Below are 20337 nucleotides of genomic sequence, written 5' to 3'. Positions count from 1 at the left end.
AGCAACGATGCAAACTTAGAACGGTGTACAATATTTAACAGTCGGTCATGACAACACATTTAAACATTCTTTACATGCACAATGAGCTGTCACTCTTTAAAGAAAATAGTCTTCTCAAATCTTTCTGTATTTCAATAGGGGCTGGCAGCTGCAGTGAAACATTCTTTTCTAACTGCCTCTAAGATTTCTGGCTCTCTAAGAACTTGAACACTATAGCATAAAGCACAATCAATAGCTCTTATAGTTCATCTTAGATGTACTTGGCTTTAAATAAAGAGTACAGCAATTTAGTGTGGAGGAGTTGCAGTAGGCTATGAGGGAGAAGATAGGCACTTTGGGTTCAGTCCAGGGGGGTAGGAGGAGCAATGATGGACAGAGCCTACTTCATAAGAAAGCAATGATGGATCTTTGTTGTTTTCAGTTTAGAAATTGCCATCTTTATATAATCAATTTCTGATGATTGGTTTACTTCTTTTTAAGTATTTGAGAGCTTTTAACCCGAACTCGGTATGTTTGCATACAAAATGATTGGGACCTTAGGGAAGGGATATCGGTGTAGGGAGATATCCCATTTGATATTTCCTGAGGTCCCCCACAACCATAACACTGAAAAGTCTTCAGTAATGGTAAGTCTAAATATTAATATATAAGCCAATTAACAATAACACACATCCAGTAGGTTTGGTTACTCTGACCTGTAATGTCAGCCTTTGGGAAGCTGAATCAGGAGGGTCATGAGTTTGAAAGCAGCTTGACTAAATATCCAGTTCCATGTCAACCTATGCTATATGGTGAGACTACCAATTTTTAAAAGTAAAATTAAAAGTAAAAACTAAACAAGATGAAAATAATATGAACCACTTTATTGGAAATAAAAAAGGACATTGAATATTTGACTCTTGTTTGTCAGAGACAGGAATCTCATCTTGACATTGACTTTTCCTTGAGACACTGAATGTCTTGTGATGGAGAGGCCAGGGCGTAAGGAGCCACAAGACCCAGCAGTCACTGGAATGTGCCCCTGAGGACAATCTACCCACACCAGATGTAATGACAAAATGGAGCCACAGAGTACGTCTCTCTGTGTACAAAGCCTTTGTTCTTAGAAACTGCAACATAACCCTCAACTTTCACCTCTTGGTTAATCGACCGCTACTAAATTAAAATTGCTCAGGTGAATTTTAACATCCTCTCTGAAAATTGTGAGTCTAGAGTCCAGGAAACCACACTGTTCTGAATTCCAGAATCAGGTAAAAGAAGATACTTAACAAACACTTGTGATATGTAACATGTCCATATCAGTTGCCTTATTAACACTCAAGTTAGTCTCTTACGCTTGAGACACCTCCAATCATACACACTCTTCCATTAATTTGGGCAGTAGAGAGAAACATAGTAGATATAAAGCCTGACTAAATGAAATTAAATAAATGAAAGCAAGTAAAAGAGCCTTTAGGGGTAATTGCATAAAGATGAAGAAAACTGGTGGAAAATAGCAGTTTTAAAAAAAAGACTAAAGATTGCATTTATAGGTAGCATGTATACTGCCATTCTCTTCATTGTCTAGACAAGTACTGAGCCAAGGGAAACACACAGGGTATCATTATAGGAAATGGCAAAGAGAAAAGAAATGGGAATTTTCCAGGCAAGGGGTCATTTCCTGCCAGATGATCTTTATCCACTTCCAACAGGCAGCACATGTAAAATTTACTTTGACACTATGAATTAACCTCTTTGAAAGTTACTTAATGATAGTCAATATTTTTCATTACATATTGATAACCATAAAATGCGTCCCATAAGCCAAAGTTCAGAGGGTCTCTATGCCCATCACACAGTTAGCATTAGATAATTAACAACTGGAAATGAAGAAGACTAGTAACAGACAAAGTAACCACAGAGACACAATTATTTTTTTCTGGTAATGTAAAGTTGAAAAACTACCTATTAAATACCAACTGTGCTCACCACAAATTAATTTGTTACAATAACACCAATACACATTAAACTGAGCAGGCCTTGAAATATAAACATGGATTAAATAGCTCTTTATGTGGAGTATAATTCTACCATATATGTCACTCCAGACCCAAACTTCCGGGGCAGTTGTTGATAAGATTGCACATTACTCAACATTTCAGTCTGTGCGAGAATTTCAGAATTTAATTATGAGTTGGGAGTTTTGAAACATCCACATTTCCATATGCCACCCAATTGTAAATTCTGCAGTGTCTTCGATCCACATGTTGAAACAAATGATTCTTTAAAAATGTATTTAGCAGCACTCCAAACAAAAGCGCATTAGTAATTAATTTATGGCTACACACACAGTTAAACAATTAGCTTGTTATTAACCATGAGTGCGCGTAATAGGAACTGCTATTTGTACGGGTGGCATTTTAAGTGGTCCTGAAAATGAAAAGACATTTTCAAAGCAGATGTACTTGAGCAGGAGAGACTGAAGCTAGAGTCTCTAGGAGCTAGAGTGATTTTTACCTCCTCGTGGATTATATCAGAGCCATAAGAGGGTCACCCTCCACTTTCTAGCTATGAGTAGAGAAAGTGCATCTAAAGCTCGGCAAATGTCCCTTAGTGAGGAATTCACACATGGCTGAATAAAGCAGCTCTAGGGAAACAGAGCAGATCATTTAGCTTCTATATTTGCAGAGGGAACACAATCCCCATCCTTGGACACATCTGGTGAGTAGCACTTGACAAGTATTTAAATCATGGTCTCAGCACTGGAAATTCAGATCAGTGATGTTTTATCCTCGACTTAATATTCCTTTTATTTTTGAAGCAATTTGCTAAATACCCATACTTGGAATTGACAGTCTTTTCTCTCTTGGAATGTCGTCTCTCACCAGCACAGTTCCTTTTTCCACTGCCTGAATTAAGTGTATAAAAACTGTTTCTTAATCATTTTAATATGCCATAATTTTAATCTTATTGTAAAATGAAATCGTAAGCATATTGAGAAAGATCAGAAGAACACATCCTTCCCTGAGGCACAGTTTAGCATTGTTAAATATGAGCAATTACTGTTCGATGATATCACAGTTGTAGAATTCTGTGTTGATTTTCCATTAAGCCCTTATTGTATACAACTTTCTTGTATTTTCTGTGCATTTTTGAAACTGTTCAAGGACTATTTAATGTATACTTCCCTTATAGTTGACAGGCTTATATCTACTAAGCTTCATTGCCAGTTAACCAGATTGCCCTCACGGCCTCCTAAGTACTTTGAACATTCACTGGATGCCTTCAGAAAACTGAACTGCAAATACAGCTGCCTGCTACCGAAACGGCCAGGCCAAAGCCAGCCCTTGTCTAGAGTAATGAACTTCCAACCCAAGAACCTAGAGCCATAGCATCCCACCCCTGAAGTCCAGAGCTATAATAACCTAGTCCTTAGGACATGAATCTGCAAACCTCAGTGTATATAAGCCTTTGGCACCCAAGAACCCAATTCTGCAAATACCAGCAGAGCTAGTCCTCATTTATGCCCAACTTCTAGGTGGAGCCAAAGAGCTTAAGGTACCTGGTTGGCGATAGTGTTCCACATATTTTTATTTTTCACATTTTTTTGCCAACAATTTATATTTCTTATATTGGCACAGAGATAAACAAAACATTTATCATATGAATTACACGCGTAAGGTAGGGATATTTAGTGTGGAGGCACTGGAAATATCAAGGTGAATAAGGCACATTTCTTACATTTCAAGAGCTGAAAAGTCCTGACAGGGGCACATCTAAGGTATGATACAATTGGAGCAAAGAAAGGATAAAAAAGTAAGAATCCACACTGAGAAGCTGAGCTGCATGAGGGAGACTGGACTTGACCCTGAGATGGGGCTAGAAGAACGTGGAGGCGGCCAGCAAGTAGAGGAAGAGAAATGAACTGAAGGAGCCTAGAGTGGTGAAAGACTCTGGAATTTGGGCAGCACCTAGTCCCTGGCTAGTGCCAGAGGTTCTTTGAGAGATAGGGGGAGAAGTAAAATCATACCTGGTTTGGGAAGGTGTTTCGGCCTCTCAGCCGTGGAATGAATAAGAAAGAACAGCTATGGAAAACATCAGCAGGAAATGAGGCAATCTGTTGAGTTACTCTCTGCAAATGACTGTAGCTTCAAACTTAGACGGATTGCTAGGACATGTACGTAGACACAGCGAGAGACAAGCAGTATAAGAAAATGAAGACAATATAGGGGCCTCAGGAAGATGGACCTGCCAGGATTCCATACATTCTGTCAGGGGATAGTTGCAGCTCATGAGATGGAGGGACTGAGAATAAAGCGCTGTGTCTGGAAGTAGAAAATAAGTTCATCTTAGAATCAATGAATCTTACATAGAGGTGTGTTTGTGAATGAATGGTGTGTAGGTGTGAAAAGTCCAAGCCTGGAATTAGAGAGAAAGATTTCTGTTTTGATATGGATTTGGGATCATCGCTACAGCTTAAATACTGGGACCTTGGGGTTATTGGATGGGATATCATAGTCAGAAAAACAAATGCCAAAAATAAAAAATAAAAAAGGGGCCATGAAGGCATGCAAGCCTAAGTGTGGGAAGAACCAGCCTCTGAGACCTGATGCTCCGAGTATTCCATAGGAGAAGGGAAAGAGACAGAAAAGGGACGTTCCATGAGCAGACGATACTGTTAGGTGCCAGGCCAGGTCTCAGGAGCTGTTGGTTGGTGTGGACACAGGGATATCTCATGAAACATCTGCTGTCTTCCTCATTGTTCCGTCCCCTCACTCTGCTTCCTCATCAGGGAGCAGAAGATTAAAGGGACATCCTCCTTTCTAACTCCTGAGATCACCCATTCGTTCAGGTACATCCCATTTGCCATCTCAGTTATTCCCTCCCTCCTAGCAGCTTTATGTATTCCTCCCACTGGCGTTTTTATCTTATGTTCATATTGGGGCAGGCTAGACATCTCTCATCTTTGAACTCTGAGCTATCGTCTTTTCTGACAAATATGTGTAATATTACCTGCTCAACAACCATATCCTCCAGGCCCTTATTTCCAAAACTATGAATTCTTTCAATCTTCAATCACTATATTGGGACTAGGCTTGGTCTATTCATTTATACCTATTCAATTAACAAATATAATACATTTTCTGTCTTCTGAAACATTGATAATGTCACATTCGCAGCTTTTAAAAGTTTTTACCTCCGTGAATTTTACAATACTCAAGTAACTATGCTGCCACCTCATGAAAAACACCAGGCTGGAGACAAGGGAGTATGGAAAATACTGCCCCCCCCCAAAAAAAAGAAAACCCACCAGTCTCTTCATTGGAACAATTTGACATGCCAAGTCTTCGTCAAGCCTTTCCCATAGGAATATGCTCTGGTCCCACAGCGGCCACCATTTCCCACAAACCCGGTTAATATCTCCCCAGATCCCAGCAGCTTGTTTCTAAGAACCACATTGGAAATATTCACAGCTCCTCCCGCTAGTGTAATTATAACTATTATCCCAGCTTTGCACGGGAAAGGAAAAGAACACTTCCAGAGAAGCCGTAACCACGTGTAAAAGCAGCAACACAATGGAATTATTCTGCCTAGGAAAACGGAGGCTCTGAGGAGAGAGCTGACATAGTCGGGACAACCTTACACAAGTCCTGAGAGGGGACCAGCCTTGGAGACAGACTGCTTTGTCCTGGAGGAAAAGGTCTGTTCTTTTGACCTAGTCTTCTAATACTTGCCCTCTACACACTTTTTCCCTCTTGAACTGCTAAAGCACATGGTATTATCTACAGCTATTGAGTAGACAGCCCCACCTATGCGTGTGTGGCTGGGTGGCTCTTATGTCTACGAGATTGGTTTAAATTTTACCTGGTTACATTTGGAATCACCTGAGTAGGAATTCTCATCTGAAGAGCATCCTGAGGGCTTTGATCGAAGGGGAAGACCCACCAGGATTGTGGGCAGACTCCTCTCGGGGAAGCCAGATAAAAAGGGTGTGTCAGCAGGAAGCTTTTTGCCTTGTGCTCCCTTGGCCTCTTGATTCTGCTCCTCTAGAGAACCCTGACTAAACTAATATCCAAACGAGGCCTCTCTGTGTGTGTATACGGCATCTGCTCATTTTGTATCAATAATTTATGCCAACTTTTTTGTCTGTGCTGTCCTGTCCTCATTGGTCTGTGCCGAGTGCTTTCTGCTCACTGTGATGCTTCTCTCGGTGTGTAAGATTAGCTACTGAATGGCATCGATTTCTTTTTCTTAAATGCCTTTTATCTGTGCTCCTTCTAATCCATCCTCGGTATTACTATTCTAGTGCGAGCTCCCAAATTCTTTCCTGGCATAAGTTCAAAGGCTCCATGAGCTCCATCCTTCCTACTTTCAGTTCTTATTTTTCAGATCCTTCCAGAAAACAGATGACTTGAGGCGCTCATTGACTTAGACGACTCTGGGAGTCCTTTAATTCTCACTTTCCATACTCTGGGATTAAAATGGGGTTACACAGTTTTTGCTTTACTCGCCATGTGACTCTTTATAGCGTGGCTGGCCTTCAAAGACACTGTCTTGAGGTTTGCACCTCTCACAGTCTCAGCAGAACTTAGGTTTGATGCACCAGGGTAGATTTTACAGCCACTGGCACAACCGTGAGCTTCTTGTTCAGTTGCTTCTAACTGGAAGGAGCACTGGGGTTTGGTTTTCACTTGGAAAGGCACACAGCGATGCACAGGTCTATCTCCTTCTGCTACAGTCCTGAGAGAGAGCTCTAGATAAACAGAAACAAATGCCTCTACCTCGGTTACCCTGCAAAGGGAAGTCAGGGGATGCACGTCTTCTTAAGGAGATGGGATTTGGTTCTGCACAAAAGACACGTAATCCTATTACATGTACACCATTTCCTGTAGACTTTGAAATTTATATCAGCATTCCTGAAGGGAACATAGTTCTGTAACTGGGAATATTATGATTTGGAGAGAAACTCTGAGTTTTGCAAATGACTGTATTGAGCAATTGAAGATTCCTTTATCCTTCCTCACCAGAAGCATCCACTTCATTAGTAAAACATCTTCTGAAGATATGAGTGAGGTGGATGCGGCAGAAAGGTTACTGTGCCCTTGGAGTCACAGCTTCTAATATTAAAAGCAGAGAGGCTAGTGAAAGGAGATGATACCAAAGCAACAGTTAGTTAACACTGTGTAACTAAAGCATTCTGCCTTAGGTTGCCCATCTCCTTTAATATTTATATTTAGTTTATCACCGAGTTTTAAAACATGCATATTTTACCTGCAGCAAACCACAAAAGCCACACAGATAATCCTACCCTGAAACACATAAAGGAATTGAAACATGCCTCCAAGAACTGTGGCTCACTTCTATTAAAATGCAGTCTCTGCTGTGAACTGAGCACTCCTCCCTCCAAAGCAGTGCCTATGGGATTATCAAGCCCATCCTCTTGTTATACTCCCGGGATAGTTTAATTCTGAGAGTTGTCCTACACTGTCAATTCAATTTCCACAGCCTAACCTGCTCATTCTTATTTTCACACTTTCAGCAATTATACTTAAGAGAGAGATGTTTCCAATAACTGATTCTTTAGGGCTGTGATTAAGAGCACTTGTTGCTCTTACAGAGGGCCCAGATTTGGTTCTCACAACCCATAAGCCCAGCGTGGCTTTTGGTGGTCCATAACTCCAGTTCTAGGAGATTAAACTTCCTCTTCCAGCCTCCCTGGCACCAGAAACACAGATGGTGCAGAGATACACATACAGGCAAAACACTCATACAACATAAAATAATAAAAATAAATGTTTTAAAATGATTCTTAAACTCTTTTTATGATACTTATAAGTAACCCTTTGGTGCCTGGAACTAAGACATGGGTTGAATTGATAAAGAACGTTATACACTCCAATTGTACATTCTGGCCCTGCTGTTTTCATGAAAGATACTGACCTTAGTGTGCTAGAGAAGTATTTGCTCATTACTTACATCAGATACCCTAGTATATTGATCTGGTAAATGGAGTCATACACTTCCTTCTGTGGAAATCAGATAAAGACTTGAGTTAATGAGTAAGGAGAAGGTGAAGCCTTGAGTGAATGTGTTATGGACATGAGCATGACCATGTGAAAGACCACAATGCCTCAGATGCATGGGATTAGTAAAGCTTCCCCTGGTCTGTGTGCAAATGCTAACATTGTGTGTAGAACTTAAAGACCATAGCATTCTGATGTGGGAGTCCCCTCTGTATGCTGTGATTACCATTAATGAATAAAGAAACTGCTTTGGACCTATAGCAGGGCAGAACTTAGGTAGGCGGGGATAACTAAACTGAATGCTGGGAGAAAGAAAGCAGAGCCAGAGAGAAGCCATGTAGCCCTGCCAGAGACAGATGCTGAAACTTTAGCTGGTAAGCCACAGTCACATGGCAATACACAGATTAATAGAAATGGGTTAAATTAATATGTAATAGTTAGCCAATAAGAAGCTAGAGCTAAAATAAAAAATAAAAATAAAAAAGCTAGAGCTAATGGGCCAAGCAGTGATTTAGTTAGTATAGTTTCTGTGTGATTATTCTGGGGATCTGGGCAGTTGGAAAATGAACAAGCAGCCAAACAGCCTCCTTCAACATTCTCCTGAGTCTGCTTCCCTACAGAGACCTCCAATATGAATGAGCTAGCATACCTTTAGTTGTCTACAAGAAATCTATCTCCTCTACTCAGATACACAAAATAAATGCTCTGGGTTTCCAGGTTACTGTTAGTGATTCTCTGCCAGTGAAGAAGGCTGTTTGTGTGTATGTTCATTTTTCACTGACTATTACCCCAGTGAAGTTTCAAGGACTCAAAGCTATGCAAGGTGGCAGCACCCTCCTATAATTTCACAAAAAAAAAAATACATAGATGTTTCTGCCTCTTAGAAAAGTTGTATTGCTGAAAGGGTTTCTTGGGGTAGATCTCAGTGGTTCTCCATTCCTAGCTGACCATGCCCACAGCCAAAGATAATGTAGTTCATTTGTGATTAAGTCTGGAAGGACACTCTACTTTTCTTTCCAGAAAACACATTGCTTCCTCCTTCAACAAGGAACACAAACCAAATGGAATAACAAAGGCAAAAACTTCATATATCTCTGACTACTACAATCCACACCTAGACACGTTTCCCCCAGTGAACCTGCAAAAATAACCTGCTGGTCAGGATCCATGTAGGTGAACAGACAGAATCTATCCATTTAATAAAAGTATACCTCTATTTAGAAAATAAGAACTCAAAGACTTACAAGTTTACTCTCTATTACCCAAGAAGAAATACATCTGTCATGGGAGAGCAAAGTACGAGGGGCTGATAGCTGGGCTCTGGATCTTGATTGTTTCCAAGGCTCATGTATTAGGGGTTAGTTTCCATTCTTTGACTCTAGCAGGAGATGGTAGGAGCTTTGTGCCATAGGGAGGAGTGGGAGGAAGGCCGATCACTGTGACTGCACTCTAGAAACTGATGCTAGGAGCCTGGCTCTTTCCTGGATATCTCTGTTTAACTTCCCATTGCCAGGAAGCAAGCAGGCTCCTCAGCCACATACCCCTGCTTTGACATTCTGCCTCACTTTACTTCCAAAAAAAATGGGTCAACTGACCATGGACTAGAGTCCTCAAAAAGGGAGCCAAGATGTTTCTTTTTTTTCAGTTGACTTTTTTCTGAGCTATCCTGTCACAGTGCCAGACTCAGACTGACAGTTTAGTATTGACATCTGGTTGACAAGCTATGATGTCTTATTTCAGACTCTATATTGTATTTGTCCTGTAATTATATGTGTTTTCTAGACTGATGGTTGATAAGCTAATGGTAAGTGGTGATCTTTATATCCCCTCCTTTCTATGAAGACAATGTCACTCAAGACAAAAATTATTAGAGAATTAAAGTACTCAGATTTACAATATGAGTAGTTTGTTCTGAATCCAGTTTGTATAATTTATTGATTGATTTGGGTGCTTTATGAATATATACTTTACAGCATACTATTTGTATGAGTTTATGAAATTGGATAAATCAAATTTTACTATTTCAATCATGAATTAAAGACTCTAGAAAATTTGATTATGAAAAATTATGACATCAAGCTTACCTTACCAAAATAATAGGCATATAGATATGCATGCAGCATATATATATTTCCATCTTTGGAAACTAAGTATTATTACTGCTATCCAATTGCAATTTTAGAGCTTACTGTTCCTTCAACTTTTCCTACAATGTTTTACTCTGCCCTTTCCTTAAAAGTAAAGGGAACCAAGAATTAGTCCTATACTGGATAATTTCTTGCATTTTTAAAGAAAAACACAGTAATTTTTAGGGAGATTCTTTAAAGGCAGAGCATACAGATTCCCTTAAACTACTGGGTGAGAAGCCTGTGCTTCTCATTGTGATGAGAACAAATTCAGAAAGAGCAGAAAGGTTTGATGATAAGAGACCTGCCTTTTGCATTTCTCATAAACATTATTCAGTAAAAATAAACTGAGAAAGAATGCAGGCACACCAAGATGTCAAGAACATCTAAGACACAGAACATAATCATCTGTCTCTTACTTCATCTCTATTACAATGCCAATGTCGTCCTTCTGATAACAGGGGGCCTTTGACACCAGATAAAGAGGGTACTATCAAAAAGGAAAAAGTCTGGGTGTCTTTTAAGGCAGTTTTAAAGAGTCACTATGGGTTGCAAAATTAAAATTACTCCACAGATAATTTCGTACTTTTAGGAATTATAGAATTCTTACATTTTTTCTTTGTATTACTAAAATGCTTACCACTTTAAGCAAAGTTATTTATTTTAAAAAGTAAGAGAATACATATTTCTTTCTTCTGTGTCATCATTTATCACAAAGGATGAACCCATATTCTTTCTTTATTCAAATTAAGCACAATTAGCTGAGCAGAAAAATGCCTGGCTCTCTGTGAAGGACCGGGTATCTCTGACAGTGGAACCCCAAATCTTTCTGCCCTGACGAAAATACAGGCACTTTTGCTATAACTGCAATTCTGTCTGCTCCCTTTCTTTGTTTTTCCTTGATTAGAAGAGAATTACATAAAAAGAATTTTAACTGTGCACCAAATAAACAGTTTAACAACCTAAATACAATAAACCAATAGATTTTTATATTTCTAGAGTTATAATCATTAAAAATACCAAAAAAATAAATGAAACATAGAAACAGTGGTTAATATACATATCTTCTAAGTTTATTGTTGAGTTACTTCAACAAAGTCCAAAAGAAACTAAAGTCATGGATTTGCCCAGTAGGGGAGGACTAGAATTCTCTCCTCTTAGAGTTTCTATCAATTCTCACTACCTTTCGGGTTTCATCTTTCACAGTTTCCCCGAACACAGGTGAAAAGGCACCTTACTCTAGAGCAGTGGTTCTCAACCTTCCTAATGCTGAGAGACTTCAACACAGTTCCTCATGTTGTGATGACTCTCAACCTTAAAATTATTTTGATGCTATTTCATAACTACAATTTTGCTACTGTTACAAATCGCAATGTAAATATGTGATATGCAGGATATCTGAAATTTGATTTCGGTGAAAGGATCATTTAACCCCCAAAGTGGTTGTGACCCACAGTTTGAGGACCGCTGCTCTAGACGCTCTCAAAAGTTTCACACTGGAAGAAAAGACTGCAAAGCTCGTCCCAGGGTTTAGGAGTGAATTGTAGAATCAAAGCTGCCAAGCAGGAGGTCTCAGCAAGGTTGCCAGCATTCTTAAAAAGTATAGGATGACAATAGGGAAGCATGACTCGTGAGGATCCACTGTATGGGCTAAGATCCACGGAGCTACAGAGGAGCCAGAAAGTGAGAGAGAAGATGAAGGCATGCCACACATACAGTCTCCATCACAATGGATGTAACACACACAGACAAACCTTTAGCAGGGACATTTTATGTCACTGCAAGTCACAGAAAATTCTCACAGACAAGACTGCTTGCAGTGGTGGAATAGTATTAGCATTAGTGGCAGTAGAAGAAGCAGGTTAGTGTCTTCCTGAATAGCATATTGCCAGGGGTGCAGACTACTTTGGTCTTGGATTTACCTAATCCCCTTTGTCTATAACAGAAAGAACGTCCTTTCTTCCAGGAATTTCCAATTTTCTTAGTTAAGTTATATTTTGTGAAACACATCTTCCAGATGTCTCTGGAGATGGGATGCATTTAGGCAAGTGTTAGGGATTTAGTTTTCTACAGATAATTTCATCTCTCCCTGCCATTGGGTGATATTATGATGTAGACTCAGACCTTGTTCTTCAGTGCTTTAAGGATTGCTTTGTTTCCTTTCTCTCTCCAAAGCTGATGCTAAGAACTCCTGCATTTGGGAGATGGGCTTGTAACTTATATCAGAAAGCTAGAGACTAAATTATTCTCTTAAGTACCCGAATTTCACAATGATGGGCCTGTTGTAAGTCGTTTTTAATCATGTTGACCATGTTCAAACAAGATGTACAGGTTCCCAAATTGGCAATTCTCTTGGGTTCCTTATTTGATAATTTTTCATGTATTTGTTTTATTTTTCTGGAATTCTTAGAACTTTGGTGTTTAACTTCCTACACTAATTTTGTTTTATTCCTTCCTACTCATTGATTTTTGTTTTCTTTCATACTGAAGGCCTTTTCCAAAACTCAGTGACTCATTATTTTTTATTAATTATATAATGCTAATATTTAAAAGGGTTTTTAAGGTTGTCTGCTGGGCAGTCAAGAAAATAGCCAATGTGTAATACCTGACAATATTAATTCCCAAATGTCATTATCTGTAGGTCAGAAAAAGAAACTCAAGCTTGTTCAGGTGTGGTTGAGCAGAGGGAGTCGGGAGTATATTGATGCTACCCAGCCAGGCGGCTAAAGCAGATGAAGGAAGAGAACTGGGTGCTGTACATCCCCGCTCCGATGTTCCACAGGTCCTCTGGGTTTTAGTTTAGCCCACATCTCCTTTACCTTCCGCCTGTTTCCCAATGCCACAGCCTCTCTGTCCTGTGACCAGATAAGAACCCAACAAGCTCCAACAAAAAGCAGGGAGAAAGCACGTGACAAAGTTACTGCATTTTTAGTCCCGCCTATCAGGCCTCACAGAGAGAGCAGCTGTATTAGGAATGAGGCAGCAAAGGGAGCAGTCGGTCATTGCTGCTTTTCAGAGATCTCCTGCCTTTCCTAGAGGACCATAATAAATCACCCTCTATGCCAGAACAAAAGCCTATCACAATGCCTTTTAGAAATTCCTGTGTATGTTAAACACATAGAAACACATGAACACACACACACACACACACACACGCACACACACACACAATTGTGCTTAAGCCAGGATCCTAAAGATTAGTCGATTTACCCAGTCATGTTTCCATTCATTTATTTAATCATCACATAAACATGCAATGTAAACAAAGTGTAATGTGTACTTTTAGATGTGATTTTGGCACCGTCTCAACATCTTGGCTGATATCCAACATACATTCAAATACGGACATGGAGGTCAGTTATGACGGAGATATATTCATTTATTGTTTTGCTTTAGTACTGAGGTACGGTGAAAGGTTATGGTTAAATGATGATATTTACCTAACAACACTTACTACTGCCAAAAGTGAATTTAGTGATAAATATAAATAGCTTAATCCAGAAATATCACAACTTGCTCAAATACAAGTCTCAACAAGCAAGTACAGAGTAATACATCTTTAAAGCACACAGGAAGAGGGAGTGATTTCAAACTTGGCTTACCTCTTGTCTGCAGCCCCTTCCCACACGCCTCACTGGTGCCCGTTCTCCCCTGCCTGACAGACTCTGGAACCAAGATACAAGGGCTCCATTTCTGCAGTTTCCACCTGAAATTTCCACAAGAAATAGCACAACAGAACGTTTACCACAACTCATACGCAGAGGAAGTACTTTCAATACATGACTTAGACATGCAGAAATAGAAAGACCAAGGCCCAGTTAGTCTGAACTTGAAGCAAATCATGCCCAGTACTGTAAACCTTGCCAATTATCCATGGCTTTAAGGTCATTGATCCAAAAGGAGATCTTAGTTTCCTAAGCCAGAATAATTTATAACTGCATTATAAAAGCTTATCTTTATACCTTGGGTAAACATAGTCCTAACCCTTCATTAAAGAAAAGCTATTCTGTAGTAACTGAGACTATTGGAGGAATCTACAATAGTTCAAAATACAAAAAAAAAGAATACCATGGGCTTCCCAACCCCAAAAGATACATCTACAGTGTCCCCTCTACCCAAGGTTCAGGAAACATGAAAAAGGAGACCAAGGATTCAAAGAGCCAGAGGATTAGGACATCCGCATTGAGATAATGACTTCTGTATATGATAGAAAAGATGGAAGCATGAAATCTCAAAAACATTGTTAGTCTCAACAAGACCTTTATAATGACAATGTAACTTGGCATCTCACAGTGTCCCAATCCTATATGATGAATTATGGGCAGTTAATGGTTGCTAAAAGACAGTTGTCAAATCCTAATTAGTCAACCATATATATATTGTACATATATATATATATATATATATATATATATATATATATACAAACACACACACACACACACACACACACATATATATATATATATATATATGATATGGAGTAATCCTTCTGTACATTGTAAAGATGGGTTGCTCTCCTTGTTAATAAAGAGCTGAATGGCTGATGGCTAGGCAGGATTTTGGGGCAATGGGAATGTTGGGGACAAGACGGGAAGAGTCTGAAGAGAAGCCATGAGATACAGAGTAAGAAGGATGGGAAGTATGTATATGAAGTAAAAGAGCCTCAGGAAAGCACATGATTAACAAAACTGAGCTAATTTAAATTATAAGAGCTAGCTAAATTTGAGCCTAAGCTATTGGCTGAGCATTTATACTGATTATTAAGTCTCTGTATGGTTATTTGGGGTAGTGACTGGTGGGACATGGGTGGCTAATGGGATAGAACTGATTGGCAGTCTAGTCAGAAAACTGCCAACCCCTATATATTCTATTTACATGCATACATACAGATAGACATATATACATACATATATTATGTGTTGCAATAAATAAAATAAAACCCAATCCTAGCAAGTGTTGAGAATGGAAAGAGCTGACTTTGACTTTACACTCCACTCAGGTTCATGATTCTACTTTAGGGAATTTGAACATTTCATGTACAAATCTTACCTCATACAAAAAAAAATCATGAAGGAGAACCTTAAAATATGCTTAAAATTAAATGTGCAGAAGACAAGAGAGCAACCCTGTGTTACATCAGAACATAGGAGTGCAAGCTCCTCATCCATTCTCTTGTGGTTTTGTTTTCTTTTCAAATATGGCACTTCTAGGATTCAGACATAATTCTACCATTTCCGTCAGTCGTGGAGTGAAGTGTAAACGGTGACTCTAGGGACCAACCTTATCCAAAAGCTCATCTTAGGGAAGAGGAATGAATGTTTTCTGATGAGCTATCAGGACTTGCTTTTCTCTGAGGAAATGGTCCCTGAAGTCACCTGGCTTCTCTCTGTTTACCTTCCTCAAGTTAATAAAAGTAACTTTAATAAAAGTTAATAAAAGTTTTGGCACACAGAGGATGGATTCTGTTCTTAAAATGATTTCTATACAGTATTCCAGAAAACTCAAGGCCACAGTCTACCCACGGTCCTTCTTTTTCCAGTTAGTGTGCTTTTATGGTTTATTTCATATGAGCCAAGACCTTTGCTTCGACAGGAGCTGCTTTACCCACAGGCCCCCATCTCACAAGTCCCTTAAAAGTGTGACCAGGAAAGAGAAATAGCACTGTTCACCTTTGAGTGGCTTCCTCAACAATAGTGGCTGGAGAGTTTGGTTAGAAATCAGGAAACAGATAAATAGAAAGCCTGCCATGATCCAATAACCAGCAATTAGCTTTGGCAGCAATAAATCCACCTTGTTTATGCATAGATTCCTTCAACATGGTCTCATCCACAACAGCTGAGGTGGTGACGGACTCCTGTACACCTTTAGAATCATGATGTGTTACTCATGTAGATTCCTTAAACTAACTTTACTTAGACTTTTCAGACCAGCATGAAGCCAGGGTATTCATTCTACTTTATCTTGCTGTGTAGATGGAAAGTGATGGAAAAAGTTTTCAGATATTTGGGATGATAAACTAGAATTAAGTCAGGCTAAGTGACAGCCTGAGACTGTACCATTGGCTCTTAGTTGCATATCACTGTCTACTCTGTGTGAAGATTGTGTCTTCATACTGTTTTCTTCTTTAGCATCTAATTTAATATGCTGGATGATGCGGGATAACATAAGTGGGCATTTCAATTCTGTTCTGATTTGGAAAATGTGAATATGTGACCTCAATGCAGTTAAGAGAATGAAACAAAAGATAGCAATAAAGAACACCTAAACTTGTGTTTTAGGATAACTTCATCCAGAATACCAGTGTAGGGGAAGTAAAATCTAACTAGAACTGTAGTGATCAACATTATAAGACCTTGTTCAATGGTCAGACCAATGTGTTAACTTGGACACAGTTTGAAGGGGCTATCAATAAATGGGATCTGGATACAGCAGAAGTGATTTCTGGGAAAAGGGCAGGAGATAAATTAAAAAAAAAAACAGTTCACACATGAACATTGAAGAGCTATCAAACAGCAAGGACAGAGGAAAATCAAATAGTCCGTCAAGGTTTCTGAGATCTCCACTGATTATAATGGCCCTCGCTTTACTAAAATGTCTGGTAATATTTGATTTGGCTAAGTTCTTCACTTGGCTACTTTCCCCAAGAGTGATATTTTCTGGACACAAAAGTTTCACTATTTACCCACAGCCAAGAGGGTGATTACTGACAGTGATTCCACAATGGCTCCATGGTCCTGGGGAAGAGCAGACTGGGCCTGATCCCAGTGTTTATCTCCATCCTCCCCAAACTGTCCGTCAAATCGGAATAACAGACTGAAGCATGGCAGAGCCGTGGGACTGGGCTCGGCAGTGGTACTCTTACTCTGTCCCTAAAAAGAGCGCTCTTTGGAAAAGCAATGAAACTACATGGTTCCCGAATAAATTAGCCGTTAAGCCTCACAGCTTTAAGACACAGTTTCTAAAATTATCAGGATAAAACATTAGATAATTTTGTAAAGTACATTTTTGAGCGAGTTGGTAAAACTAAATGATTTTTAAACCATGAGCTATTATCATAAATCAGTGACTACATTCAATCTAAGATTATTTAAAAATGATGTTATCATTGAATCTGAAACTTTCAAATTCTAAAAGACTGGAAGGATAAAACTTGGAAAAGAAATTTGGATGTGGTTTCATAAACAGTAGTTACCAGTTTCTAAAAGATAGCTGGAGCACAAAAAGTTTAAGAGTTAGCCTTTTCCTCTTATTGAAAGAAGGACGTGTGGGAACAGGTATCCCCAAAGATATATTGTATATGTGGATGAAATTTACCAGGAATAAATAAAAATGATATTAAAAATGTATCATCCAGTTATCCAGTTGGTTAATAGACATTCATCTGATTTATTGCTTGAGGCACACATACATATCTTGATGGTCTCGAATTTATGATCCTCCCAAGAGCCAGATTATGAGTGCATGCTACCACACCCAGCTTATTTCTTTAATGGCTTATCCAAAATTCTAAGATGAGAACAATAAAATTACTATGGTACCTCACAGTGTGGTAGTTTTTGTATTTATTTGTGCTTTGTTTTCAGGGAAATGTTTATGTGTAAACATGTGTGTCTCTATAGGTGTATTGGTACACACATGTATATGTCTATGTGGGTATATGCATCTATGTTTCTCTGTGTGTTTCTGTATTTGTGTGCATATATGTATGTATATATTGTGTTGATAAGTATATGTGTTTATAAGGTGTTTGTGGGTGTTTATGTATGTGTGCCTGGGTATACATGTGTGTGTATATGATTTTGTGTATTTCTCTATACATGTGTATGTGTCTATATGTGTGTCTGTATCTTCATGTGGATGTATCTGTGTTTTCATGTGTACATGTTTAAATGTGCATGTGTTTGTGTATGTTGTATTTGTAAGTCTTCATGTATGTGTTTGTGTGTATATGTATGTGTGTTTTTAAATGTCTATGTGTATGTGCCTATAGATGTATGTTTCTGTGTACAGGTTTGTATAGGACTCTGTGTGTGTTTATATATGTTTGTGTGTATCGGTATGTGTTTGTAACTATGTGTATGCATGAGTAATATCTATTTATATGTGCATGTGTGTGTGTAGGGGGTGTGTGTTTATGTGTTTGTGTATGATTGTATGTATCTGTCTGTATGTGTCTGTATTTATGTGTAAGGATGTGTAATATGCACTTGTGTGTAGGGGTGTAGGGGTGTACGTGTATGCATAACATGTGTGTGTGTATTCCAGATGAAAAGCTCATCCTGTCTCTCTTAGGATCATTATCTAGAAAGCTGATTGCAGAAGAGGCACCATTCTGGTAGCTCAGTAATAGCCAATCATGCCCCAGCTTCTCTCTTCTGTTAATTAGGTATTCATGCTCTTTCTTCTTTCTGAATACATTCTAGTAAAGAGAAGAAGATTACTGAATATTTGAAAGGATAAAATGTTACAACTTCAAAAAAATCACTAAGCAACCATATATGAAAGAAAATATTGTACCATTATGCTCAGGTCTAATGATAATTCAGAAGTCACTCATTACCTATATGTAGGACAAAATGAGACATCTTCACACTCTCTCTCTTCAAATAAGGTGTCTGGGCACTCTTGCCCTCCGTTGGCTGCTTCCTGGATGATAATCCTGTACCGAGACTGTTTGACTGTGGTATTTCCTGAAAAAAACAAGAAACAGACGATAGTCCCTGTTAGTTACATCACCACAGACCAAATCCAGGCAGTGACTGGTGGGAAATTTGGAAAGAGTTAAGCAGATTGATAAGGGCAGCAGATACAAGAGCAATGGATGCTGGGAGCTGGTGTTCACTCCCCCTCCTGTGGGAGAGAAGCTCTCCACGGAGTACTAAATCCAAATGTTATTCAAATCTGGACATTCCGACGTGCAAGCATTGCTTTCTTCTGTCTTAATGCATTTTAACTTAAACAGCATTTAAAAGAAGTTTTATACTATTTTTATTTGTGTATGGGTATGAACATTTTTCTGCATTTATGTCTATGAGCCAAGTGAGTACTGATACGTGGGAAGGGCAGAAAACGCCATCCAACCCTGAATCCAGAGTTGCACAGAGCTGTGAGTTGCTATGTGTGTAGTGATAATCAAATCCTGGTCCTTTGCAAGAGCAGCAAGTGCTATTGATTGTTGAGCCATCCATCTCTCTAGACCCCAATGCATTTTAAGTTAGTGATACCCTACACTTCAAATGGCATGTGAACACCATATTACGCTCTGGGACTCATACTCCCTCCTTCAGCTCAGAGAGCAGCTGAAGGGCCTGGAGTTCCATTGTGTGGCTCTTCCTTCAGTTTGAAATCTCTCCTTACAGGCTGCCTTAAGAGGTAGAAACTCTTCTCTTCAAATTAATAGTGTCTGAATTATTGACTGATACTCGTCTTCACACTCAATCTGTTTGGGAAAGACAGTACAGCTCATCAGGAGCAGAATGTTGTTTCTTTCCAAGTTTTGCTGAGAAGAATTAGTAGGCACCACACCAGACAGACATGGACATGCCTGTGCACTATCACCCTCTGCGACAATTGTTAATTATGTTGCCGTGAGGAATGATTTCAATTACCACATTCAGAATTTACTACTAACACTAGATTTGCAACTAAACTTCTAGTGTTACAGGACTTACAAAGAAACAGGAAGAGAAAGGGGCTGATACAGTCCTGGCAGTCAAAGACACCTGCAGTGTGAGCAGGATTAGGGGCAGAGATAGCATTTGTTCTTTACTTAAGAAACCTAAGTTAGCTCGTGGACAGCGCAGATTTAAAGAGCAAAGGAAGAAACCATCTCAGGTCAGGAAGAAGTCTGAGAAAAGGCTGAGATGGAAAGTGCGAGGAATTTACAGAGGAAGCCACTGGGCATTCAGTGAGTATGTGTACCTGGGAGTAGGGAGTGGAGAAAGAGGGGGCAAGCCTAGGAGAGGCACAAAGAATGGAGGAGCATGTGCAGGACATACGGGAATTAATTGGTAGATATGGGACAGGTAATGGAGCTTACCAGGTTAATAAGTTAATTTCTAGAAAGCCAGTAAACTAAATGGAGCAAAACAAAAGAAGAAAAAGAGCGTTTGTGGCAATTATGTGTGCACATGGATTTTTAAAAAACCATCAATACAAGAAAATTTACAGAAAAGAGCAACAGACTCACAACTTCCCTGCCTCTG

At 39.2% G+C, this 20337-nt stretch overlaps 1 protein-coding gene across 1 annotated transcript in view; it reads right to left on the bottom strand.

Annotated features, from left to right (window-relative positions):
• Nucleotides 1-20337, bottom strand: part of Thsd7b (thrombospondin type 1 domain containing 7B) — an 857540-nt gene that overhangs the window by 311445 nt on the left and 525758 nt on the right. Inside the window, exons 11-12 of the mRNA XM_075987816.1 lie at nucleotides 18693-18822; nucleotides 13732-13835 (exon numbers count right to left, since the gene is read on the bottom strand). Coding sequence (XP_075843931.1) covers nucleotides 13732-13835; nucleotides 18693-18822 — 234 coding nt within the window. The remainder of the gene's footprint in view (nucleotides 1-13731; nucleotides 13836-18692; nucleotides 18823-20337) is intronic.

The sequence above is a fragment of the Microtus pennsylvanicus genome, chromosome 10, assembly GCF_037038515.1.
Source record: "Microtus pennsylvanicus isolate mMicPen1 chromosome 10, mMicPen1.hap1, whole genome shotgun sequence".
Lineage (NCBI taxonomy): Eukaryota > Metazoa > Chordata > Mammalia > Rodentia > Cricetidae > Microtus > Microtus pennsylvanicus.
The sequence above is the reverse complement of the archived record's forward strand: the minus strand, read 5'-3'. Positions and strand labels throughout refer to the sequence as shown.